This window comes from Nicotiana tabacum, chromosome 13 (genome assembly GCF_000715075.1).
Source record: "Nicotiana tabacum cultivar K326 chromosome 13, ASM71507v2, whole genome shotgun sequence".
In the NCBI taxonomy this organism is placed as follows: domain Eukaryota; kingdom Viridiplantae; phylum Streptophyta; class Magnoliopsida; order Solanales; family Solanaceae; genus Nicotiana; species Nicotiana tabacum.
Genome location: NC_134092.1, coordinates 109447530 through 109459685, shown reverse-complemented (window position 1 = coordinate 109459685; position 12156 = coordinate 109447530). Strand labels below are relative to the sequence as shown.

General features: G+C 32.6%; 1 protein-coding gene and 1 non-coding gene across 2 annotated transcripts; one reads left to right on the top strand and one right to left on the bottom strand.

Moving 5' to 3' along the window:
• Positions 1-616: 616 nt before the first annotated feature.
• Positions 617-689, top strand: TRNAK-CUU (transfer RNA lysine (anticodon CUU)). Its single transcript has one exon. It is a non-coding gene; the product is annotated as a tRNA-Lys (tRNA).
• Positions 690-6041: 5352 nt separating this feature from the next.
• LOC107773531 (protein SLOW GREEN 1, chloroplastic) lies at positions 6042-11161 on the bottom strand. The gene is made up of 4 exons (XM_016592938.2): positions 10395-11161; positions 8143-8289; positions 7283-7363; positions 6042-6671 (listed from the first exon to the last, which is right to left on the bottom strand). The coding sequence occupies exons 1-4, from the start codon at positions 11025-11027 to the stop codon at positions 6486-6488; spliced, it is 1047 nt and encodes a 348-aa protein (XP_016448424.1). The 5' UTR covers positions 11028-11161; the 3' UTR covers positions 6042-6485.
• Positions 11162-12156: the final 995 nt, after the last annotated feature.

The window sequence follows — 12156 nt, the reverse complement described above, 5'->3', positions numbered from 1 at the left end:
GTTGTTTTTTTCTAACTCCAAAGTTTGGAAAAAAAATGGTCCCAATTAGAGTTGCTTCAAACTTCAAATACTATGAACTCGAAAGTCATGCAATATGGTGATGAGTTTAGATACTTCCGCTGACACTCAAAATTAGGCTAAATAATCCCCACAAGAAGCATATATAACACTTTCACAGTTGCGGACGCACGTAGTGGCAAGCGGATTCAACTGAACCCGCTTCATCAAAAAATAATATTGTGTATATATATAAATTAGGATTAAAGCTGCGTAAATTTTGTATAAATATTTTATTTGAACCCACTTGAAAACTATTATTTTACGACTAAAGTTATGTACTTGTAAGATTGAACCCGCTTGCACAAAATACTGGGTCCGCCAATGCACTTTCACATACTACTTTCAAACTAATACACATATCAATGAGCATTTAACTCAGTGGTATGTATTAATGGAAGTCTACGGTACAAATGTCCAACTTTGAGTCTTACTTAATAAAATAAAAACAAAAAGCCATACACACCTTGGATTAGGGAATGTATATTGTACTTTATAATGACAAGGCAGAAAAAAGTAAAATAATTAATACTGAAAGAATAATTACTGTAACGTCAGAGCCCGTCTAGCTTAGTTGGTAGAGCGCAAGGCTCTTAATCTTGTGGTCGTGAGTTCGAACCCCACGGTGGGCGATATTTTTAAAAAGAGAAATTTTATTTTATTTCTCTTTTTCCCCTCCATTTATCATGTTTTGACTCCTATGTAAATTTAGAACATTACTGACCTCATCTGATATTTCTATTTTTCACATTTCCTTTGAAACTATTATTCCAAGTTTATCCACTAATTAATTAAGTTCAAGTAATTAATACGTTTTGATGACATTAAATTGTCGTAATGTTATAATATTCTACAACAACAACCCAGTAAAATTCTACTAGTGGGTGTGGGGAGGGTAGTGTGTACGTAGACTTTACCCCTACCCGAAGGGAGTAGAGAGGTTATTTTTGAAAGACTCTCGGCTCAATGGTTAAAACAATTTACGTTTTCCATGCATCACTTAGCTTTGCTTTACACCCCCAAAGTTTTCATTAGAAATTTAATATTTTATTTTTGTCTTAGAAAATGTTGAAGTTTGTAGAAAAAAGTACAAAATCTTTATAAAAAGAAAGAACGACTACCTACTTTTTAACGATAAAAGTATTTTAGAACTTTGAATTAAACTAGTAAATAAAAATTTTCATAACAAGATCCAAGGTTATGTATCGCAAACACCTAACTAACATCTTATTAACTTGAATTAATCTTACCAATACAAATAATAATATTAGATGTTTATTGTCAACTTGAAGGTTTTATGTCTTGTAAATATACAACACTATCAATAACAAGTACCACAAAAAAAACGACATTATTTTTTACATGTGTGTATATATATAAATCTATACCTATATTTATCTATATTATTGTAAAAGCACCAATAATTTATGCCAAATGTTAAACGATTAAAATATCTCTCGAATATTGATTGACTTTTATAATCTTAAATATTTGTATAATTTAATAATATAATTGTAAATCATCTAAGGCTGGAACTCTTTTCCAATTTAAACTACACGTACATCAAGAAGATTATTTTGGGTCAAATTCTTTTGGGAAACATAGCTTAACAAGCCTACAAACAATTTTTTTTTGTTGCTTAGATTGCCTATGATGTAAATTTCTAACAAATTATTGATTCCAAGTCAAATATTGATATAAGAAAAACTATTGTACATGAGCTAAGCTGCTCAAGTCGAATTTCGAAGGAAATTTGGATTAAGTAACCTAATACACACAAACTTACTCCATCCACGTTATTTTATCGTTCTTGTTAGCATAAATAAGTAATTGTAATTTTCACTATTTTTTAAAAGTGGTCTAGTTAAAACATGTATCCCGAAGATAAAATTCTCTTTATAGGACAAGGTGATTGTAAAGCAAAATAATTAGTAGTGAAGTTATATATTTTTATATTAATATCTTTCTGCAAGCTGTTGAGATATACATGATGACTCTCTCGTTCTTTCTGACAAAAATAAAATTGAGTGAACCATTTCAGGCACGAGGAAGTATACTTCTGTAATTTCTTGTGTAATTTTATATCCTTTTACAATCAAATAAATATTTTTAAATATATGTGTGGTTAAGAATTTATTAGAAATAAACTTTTGTGATAATTGACACACGATAATATGCAACTCAACAAGGGTATTTGAAAAGGCCGGTGTTGAGTCTCAAATGACATGCTCATATACCCACAACAATATAAGGTTGAGAATGAAAAAAAGAGATTTAATTGAAGTTATTAGGATACCTTCTCAAAAAGTAATGCCATGGAAGACTCTGTCTTTTTTTTTTTTCTCTGTCATTAATATTTTTCTTGAGATATTACATTCATATACCTGAGCCATTAAGGTTAACTAAAGAAATTATTGCATAACAAAAATTATTAATTATGTTGCATACTTAGATTGGTTTTACAACTTTAATGTATAACTTGTGATGTCAGTAACTTTATAATTAATATTTATGTATTTGAAAGTTTATTATTTTTTATATGCGTATTACATTCGACATAAAGTATTCGTACAACGCACGAGCATAGAGACTAGCTATTATAAAAGCACGAATATTTTATGTTAAATGTTAAACAATTATAATATTCTTGTAATATTGATCGACTTTAATACCCTTAAATATTTATATAATTTAAAAATATAATTGTAAATCACCCAATGGTGGACCCTACAAAGTTGATATTGGGTATAATTCTTTGGGAATTTAATGATTTTGGAACTACTAATCACCCTACATCAAACTACCCCCGAGTTTGAGAATGGTAAGAAAATAATAAGTTAGAATAGTAAAAATTGTACGGGGCGCCCTATTTGGTCGCCTTCATTTAACATATACCTATTTTTTTTTAAAGTTTTAACTTGTACCCACTGTTTAAACAATTTTAGCTCCTCCTTCGTTTTCTGAATGCTGAAGAATTCTAATTTTAATTGCTACTGAAACACGAAAGCACGAGTTGATTCCCTGTGCTTTTACTAATGGTCTTGTTTTATATGAGTATTGCTTTTCAAATTTTCTGATAATTCCATTATTCTAAGACTAAAATATATAATAAATAGTAGTTATTTTAATGATAACTTGTCCTTGTTGTTTTAGAACTTCAGCTCTAAGAATGCTGAAGTTCAGCAAATATAAACAAAAATTTCAGCTCCTAAAATGCTGAAGTTTAGCAAATACAAAACAAACTCCAGCCCTGAAGTTCATCACAAACATAACAAAGCTTCAGCTAAAACATACTGAAGTTCAGCAAATATAGAACAAAACTTCAGTTAAAACATGCTGAAGTTCAACAAATACATGACAAAGCTTCAGCTAAAACATGTTGAAGTTCAACAAATACAGAACACAACTTCAGCTACTAGAATGCTTAAGTTCAGCAACACATGATGTTGTTTTATTGAACTGAAATTTGCCATTTGCGCTATGAACTGAAGTTTGTGTGATTGCCTTTGCAAGTCAGGCCAAACTTCATGCAAAAATATCTGAAGTTTTGCTACACTTCAGGCACAAAATTTTGTTACTTCAGGCCTATCTGACTAAAGTTACACGAAAAGTGGGTACGCTTGCAATTTTTTTTACAAAGCGGGTATAAGTTAAAACGTGACTCAAAAAACGGGTATAAATGTAAATGCCCCAGTTAGAATAGGTCCTACATCTATGCAACTTCTCATTAAAAATAACATGGATCATAAGAAGATACTATTATTTAGTTTTTAGGTGTTACCCTTTTCAATAGTGCAGATAGACCTATGGGCGTCAAGCGGCACACATTCTTGAGATGTTGGAATACAAAATTCACAAGTATTTTTGTTCCTTTTGGAGAAATTAAGGTATATTAAGGAACTAATATTTTACGTCATTATAAAGTTTTTGTCTTTAATAAGAAAAAAAATGCAAAAAGGAATTCTTAAATCTGTGGAGATCAACGTAGAAAAATAGAATTTATTTGTAATATTCTGGTTTCTTTCTGGCTTCTTTGCTTTATGTATTTTTACTTTTGTCTATTTTATCATTGTTATGTTCTTTTCTAAATGGTTATTGTGTTGTCTTTGTGTAGTTGTAACTATGATTTTCATGCTTGGGGTTAACTTCGGCTATGGAATTGTAAAAATAGCTATATTATTATAATCACACATTTTATTTTTCATATAGAATACTCTTCCATCCAATATAGATGTATTTAAAACTTTTCATTGAACAAGTCTAAAAGGATATTTTATAATTATTTGCCTGCCCAAATATTTAGGTTTCCGCCCGAATCGTGATTTCTTCAATAATTCAGATTTCTCTTTTGTAGTTTAAATTTGCTTTGAGTTTATATCTCTATAACTTTTTAGATGACACAACTCAAATTATTAGTTTTTGTCGCATGAAAGCTTACTTTTTTAAAAAAATCTAAAAAGCTTTAGTTGATACACTTAGAAGAGAAGTGATTAAAGATTTGAGTTAATTATTCAATCCAACTTTACCTGATATTTGATACTGTCTTAATGAGAAAATTTCATTAATTACCATGCATAAGAAATTAAGAATCATGCACATGTATGCACTTTGAAATAACTGACATAGAATAACGTGCAATACAACAAAAAGTTAATGTCATGGAAGGTATGAATGACTATATCTCTATTTTTCCGTTATAAATGTATCTTAATCTAAAGAAATATGACTTTAATATACCCGAAAAGTTAAACATTATAATTACATGGCGTGACCATATGTTTTGGATATACTTGTTCTGTTGTTAAGTATTGTTGCATTGCTTAACTGATTTTACAACTTTTAGCATACCTTTCAGAATGTTTAGTTCCTTCATCCTTAGATTATTGTCAAAACTTTATTACAGAGTTTGTTTGAATTACATTTTTTTTAAGGAATTGATCATTGAACTTCATACATAATTTTACAAACATAAGGATAACTAATTCATTTCATCCCCAATTAGCAACTGGAAGCAAGTAGACTAACATATCCAGTAACAAGTAGTTTTTGAATATTCAAGCAATTGAATGTTTATTACTTTTGGCAGGATATTTCGTGCATCGCATGAACATAGAAACTAGTTATATTAAAAGCATGAAGTTCTTTTATGAAATATTATTTGCCTTATTTACTATTTAAAAATAGATTTCACATTGTAGAAAATCATCATTTAAGTTTTTTTTCCTAATATTTAGAAGTTTTTAATCAACTAAAATTTGTGCACTAAATCCTTCCTTATTTGAAATATGTAGAAATCCTATTAGATAATAAAAGGAAAAAAATTAGATTTGTAAAAATATAAACCAAAGACCGGTGGAGTCGAATTTGAAATAAAATACTAACTTTAACTTTCTTAGATTCTTTTACCTACATAAATATGTGAGTTTTTAGGTTGGAGTTCTTAATGATGATGTATACATGAACTTATCTATCTTCTTTTTTTGTACGCAATTGTATCATCTCAGATGCATGTTGAAATAAAATCTTATTTTACATGATTTAAAAAATAAAAAAAAAAGGTAAACGACAAAGTAGTGATGTTCTATCCATGAATTACATGAAAATGGAAAGCAAAATCTGAAAGAAAAAAATACACATACAAAAGTTGCGGGCAACTATAATAGTCAATTGAGATTTGAGAGGTTAAAGAGTGATATTATCGAATCATGAAAACTACCGGTTGATTGTATGCTACTCTGTGTGTGTATATATATATATATATATATATATATATATATATATATATATAAACACTCCATATATTCATGTTTTTTGAAGTTTGTCGAAAACTGTAATTCAAATGAGCAATTTATATATTTTTTTTAAGAAACTATGCATTATATGTAACACCATGTCTGGTTATTTACAGAACAATTTTTGTATCTATGAATCTGTTGATCAGTTTTTCTAAAGAAAAAAAAGCTATACAAGAATGGATAAGCATATTTGAGAACGTAGGTAACTCCAGCTTTCCTACTAGAGACAAATTAAGAATTCTTTTACATACAAAGCACAGTAAAACCTCAACCTCCATCTATTTTCTTAATATCACCAGAAGGGAGAGGCCCCAGAGTTTTGGCCAGCATGTGATATGCAGTTTAGACGCACACCACGAGTACGAACATTGTCAGACAAAAGCCTGATATTTAAGTGAGAAGGGTAGAGGAGTGGATCCTTTGTCCACCGAGTTTAGAGCAGCTAGCTGGCCCTCAGGGATTTCTCGGTTATCAAAAACACTAGACTAGACACAAAAATGTACTGCCCTATAATGTCTGTCTACATTAGCAATGGAATTTTTTTCTATCACACCCTCTGATCACCCCTCCATACACCCTTAACCATCCAGTCATAATAGCCTAGTTGAAAATGTAAAAATTGGGCATGAGTTTTCATGTCTTGTAAGAGAATTGAGTCTTGAACTCCTTTTCAAGTTGTTCCCTAGTTTCTGTCTTTGCAGCCAACACAACATCATCAAGGAAACCTCTCTGAGGAAATTCTTCGGGTACAAGACTTCGATATATCTCAAACTGCTCGTTAGCTTCTTTCTTCTTGTCCAACAAACTGTAGACTATTCCCTGCCACCAAGTCCCAAAAAGGATCAGATTCGACAATAAGTATAGCTGAGTTGCCAGAACTATACTCTAATATTTCCGGGTTTTTTTTTTAGAAAATATGTGTCACCACATTAATCAGAATTAATTACAATCAATAGCAAAACTTGCTGCATATGCATGACACATGCTTATTGCTTAACCATGCATCTATCTTCCTCTCCGTGCACTAAACTTGCTTTGCAATATATTGCGATCCATTTAGTTAGCACTATTTTTTGGTTGCCTGAGACCATGCAGTGGCAATCTAATCCAGAGTACATCAAGCATTACATAGAATACATACTAAACAGCACCATATTCTTATTTTTCTCAATTTTACCGATCTGACCCTTATTATCAGTCTCTAACTTTGATAAAATTACAAGATCAATTATGAAAAGCTCTAAAGCATTCCAGTGGTCCCACTTGAGTCGAGAACGATGGCAAGTAACAATTTAGCAAAAAGTTTACGCTGATTAAGAGAGCTACAATTTGCTTATTCTTTAGATATCCTTTTAGAAAGCTCACAATTCAAGAAGAACGCTAAAGCTTATAAAGCAATATATGCAGAGGAAATATAGAACACAAAATACCTGGCACAGATAAGGCCTGAAGTCTCTTGGGTTCTCTTTAACAAGACGTTGGAACTTCTGTAAGGCCTCTTCTAATTCACCCTACACGACACGAGTGAATGTAAGAGAGGAGTACTAGGCTGAACAATTTTCTATCCTCCTTTTATTTGCCTATATAGGCAAGAACTAGCAATTGGTTCCTCTGACTATCAAAATATTGAGCATGAGACTTGTCGCAGGAAAACTCTCCCTCTCCAGTTTTCAACTAACATTACCAAATAAACGTAATTGGTGCTATCATGACCTTCACTAGCAAAGATAACCTCTTAACTTAGCAAAGGTAACATAATTGTACAACCTATTACCTGCAAAGCAAGACCATCATGCAAGCGGCCACACCGCCACAGTTTCACTATTTACCCAACTCTGCCCTCCCTCTCTTCTAATCTAGTTATTAGTGTTAAACTCTAGGGATATCCAATGTTATTACTCCATTTGTCCCACTTCATGTAACACACTTTCTTTTCTAGTTTGTTCCAAAAAGAATGACATTTTTTTTATATTTAGAAGCAATTTATCTTCAATGACATGATTTTGTAGCCATAGAAATATTTATGGCATGTTTTAGACCACAAGTTTCAAAATCCTTTCTTTCTTTCTTCAACTCCATGCACAGGCAAACACTGCCACATAAATTGGGGCGGAGGGAGTATTATAAATCAAACAAGGGGGGCATCTCTGTTATACTTAATTGTAGCAATTTAGGCACAAGATGTTACTGTAGACAAACTACAAAAAATAGAGTTGAGTATTGTTGTGATGTAACAGATAAAAGTCACTCTAAAGAAACCAAATTTGGCAGGTGTACTACAAGCCATTACCTTAACAACATGCATTTGTGCAACTAATATTTTTATGTTTCTCTCCTCATTGACTCTTTTTTCCCGACGAGCAACTTCTAGAGCGTCATTCAGCATCTCAAAAACAGCAGGACCTTCAAAGTTCTTGTGCATCACCATAGCTAAACCCTGTAACAATTCAATGCATAGATAAGGTCAATAAGCAAAACTTATAATGATTGACAAGGTTAAAAGAGTATGAATTCCAAGAGTTACACATAATGCGTACAACTTCTAAGAGAGGTCATGTGCCATCATGAATGGCAGGATGCTAAGTAATTCAAACTTTGAGAACATCATATAAATTATGATTGACAAATATTAACTGCGGTAGTAGTGTCCAAAAGCTCAAATACTTAAAACCAGACATCATGCGCATTCCATATATCTATTCAAGATAAATCTCATGACTTGATTGTCTAGCAATCTATGTTGCGGGGACTCTCCAAAATGATGGCACACCCGTGTCGGATCCTCCAAAATACAATATTTTTGAAGGATCCGATAGCACCCGGCAACATTTTTGGAAAGTCCGAGCAACATAGCTAGCAATACATTCCACCCTCCGTGACAGTGGAACCTTCTAGTTCTCAACAAAATACTTTTAGTGGTGTCCGGGCCAACTTGCGCACACCTCGACTAATTCCACTAGATATCAGCTACCTCCCACCAGGTAAGAAATCACCTAGTGTTTTTGCCTGGGATTTGAGCCTGAGACCTCATGGTTCTCAACCCACCTCATAGACCACTAAGCCACATCCTTGAGTGTAGTTCTCAACAAAATACTACTTGCATCAAATTACTTAGTGCCCTCACTTAACACAGATACATGCTTGATTCTGATTACTTACAATGTTCACCCCATATATGTTTATGTCTACACTCCATGCTTATTCTCCTCCACGCTGCAAATTTGTAGCTATACTTTAAAGAATTGTTTCTTCATTCTAATGGGAGTGCTATTTTGAAAATGACGTATGAATGAAGTTCAAAATATTCGTGTCTCAGGTTGGCATTCGCTGCAAGTATAACTGGATATCCTACTCGAACGCATAGTAAACATTAAGTATCCAAGCTTAGACAACACCACAGATTGAATGACAAATGTAGAGCTGCTCTCCTCAAAGAAACTTGATTTGTATTTTTACACCATTATGTCAAAGCTTTCCTTATATGAAGCATCATTATATTCCTCATGCAAGTTCACAATTCAAAAATAACTATCACGAGTTTCTTGAGTAACAATTTTTCATTACATCAGGTAATGCCACTAGTGTTCAGAACGTGGTTAACACCACCAGAAAGCGAACAGGCTTCTGAAGCAAACATTCTTGCTCATTCACATCTTTATCATTCTTCAGTTTAGCAATAACAAAGTCGGGAAAAAAAAATCACATCAGTGGGATCCAAATATTGCTGTTTCTACAGAAATAACCAGTCTAGGAAGGCGACCTGAAAAACTCAAGAGGAAAAGAGGATTTTTCTGCTACTGCATGATTTATCCATTCGAAAGCAGTTTCTTATACAATCTTCCCGAATTTATTAGGCTTCAAATGCAGTTGCATATGACTTTCCCAAAGATTAGCTTAGTGAAAAACCTGCACTATTAATGAGTCAAGTAAAACTGTTTGTGCCATGGCAATTGGCATCCAAGCCAACTACAGGATCCTTCTGTTTAGTCGTCACAGAATATCAATTAACAATGAGGCATTGCTCAATTACCGTCTGGATAACTGATAAAGAAAATGGATACTATATCCAACATCTATCGTGAGAGAATAAAATTTCCACATAATGCAGATTCTAGAGTCCATGTTCGACCTTCAAACCATAACAAAATATCCAATTACTAACATATCGACATTCTCCCACGTAATGCAGAATTCAACAGTTGATCACAGCTACATGAAATGATTGACTCGGCGGAGCTACATCCATCAAACCACCACACGTACAACAAACAATAAGGAAAAAAAACATATAGTGATTGTTAGGTCTGCCATATATATGTAATGCTAAGCTCACTGCACAAAATTCATCACAAGACAAGATATCATATATCAACTCTAGATTTTGACACTCAACAATGTTCTACAAGCAACCAATAACATCATCTTGAATTACTCAAAAATTAAAACAGATATTTCCTAATCCTCTTCAGTTCAAACATGGTATCTAAGAGCTTTTGACTACATTCAAATCGCAATAAAACACATAAGATTTAGGGAACATACATGCAAAGCTCTGAGCAAGAGAGGCCTCTGCTTCAAAATCTCCTTAAACAACATTTTAGCCTTACTCAACTGCCCCATCATTTCATAGCAAAGAGCCTGCAAAAGCCTCCACTCCATTTCTCTAGGCTGGACATCAATCAGCTTCTCCACATACTTCAAAGCCTCTTTAGTCTTCCCTTTCCTCATTTTCACATTAACAATAGTCTTCAAAGCCTCAACATCTCTCTCATTCTTCTCCAAGAACTTCACATACATCTCCTCTTCTTCCTCACTATTCTCTTCTTGGGTCTCAAAAACACTACTTTCTTGAACTGGTCGTGACACTGACACTGCATTCTTGGCCCTTAAACCCATAAACAAGAATGACCCAACAAGTAAAATGACAATTTTTTCACTGAAAAACTTGGGAATTTCTTTCTGGGGTTTCCAAGAACAGGTTAAAACTGGAAAATTTTGGGGGTTGGAGGTTGCTTGGAGTTTGGGGCAAAGAGTGCTCAGGGTTTTGGGACTGTAAAGTAAAAGGGTTTTGAGGGGATTGTAGGAAATGGGATGGTGAACTAGTTTTGGGTTGTGATTATTGAGGGTTGTTGAGTGTAGGCAGAGTGGGATTTTGGTGGCAGATGAAGTTACCATTTTTAGCAAGAAAGATTGTAGGGGCACGTACTGTAGAAGAAGAAGAAGCTACTTAGAAGAACAGCATCAAATAAAGGGGAGGAGGATTATGTAATAGTTCATTTCATTCCCCCGTCGGTCGTCTAGCTCATACTTGAATTATTATCAAAAAACTCCAAAGGGTTTAAGAGGATAGAATAATTAGATGCTTGATACTTTTCTCCCATTATAGTTTAGTGGGCGTTTGGACCTAAGAATTGTAAAATTCCAAAAAAAAAAAAAAATGGTATTTGAAAATTAGAGTTGTGTTTGGACATAAATATAATTTTAGAATTTTTTTTAAGTTTTGTGAGTGATCTCAGTGAATTTTGAAAAATAATTTTTTGGAGTTTTTTAAATTTTCGAAAAATTCCAAAATTCATTTTCAAGTGAAAATTGAAAAGTTTATGGCCAAACACTGATTTAAAAAAAAAGTTAATTTTTTTCAAAAAAAGGTGAAAAATTTCTTATGTCCAAACGGGCTATTAGACTTTATTAGAGGGAGAATAGTTCCACTTTTGTCATTTTGTGTATAATATTTCCACTAAAATGTAAGGAAATTCGAATTATATTAAATTGGATTACATAATCATATGTAACGAGAAATCTTAATTTCTATGTTAGAAATAAGATTGTCTTATTTCAAATTATATTTATCCACAAAGTATTGACAAAATATGTGACCTCTCACCCCAGAAACTGGTCCAGAATTTAAACTATATGCGTTTAAGCTTTTAAAAAATTATTGAACCCATTATATTTTTAAAACTATAGGTTCATATCTATTATTTGTTGCAATTTTAGTAAATTTTTTACATACATCTCCGCATGAAAATTATGAGTTTGTTGAATAATAAAGGGTGAAAAGTGCAGTTTTTGAGTGTGTTTTGTATTAATTCTTGTGTGAGTTGCGGGAGTTCACACCGATTTTGAAGTGAAAATATGCTCGTTACGTATTTCTTATGTATAGAAACAAACTTATGCGGAAAAGAATCAAATAGGAGAAAAATTGGTGAAACAAGAGCTGAAGAGAAAAGTTCCGGATCACGAAGTAAGTTTCACTTTTCCAGACCGGACCGGGGCAGAAGAAACTATAAAAGTTCCGGACATC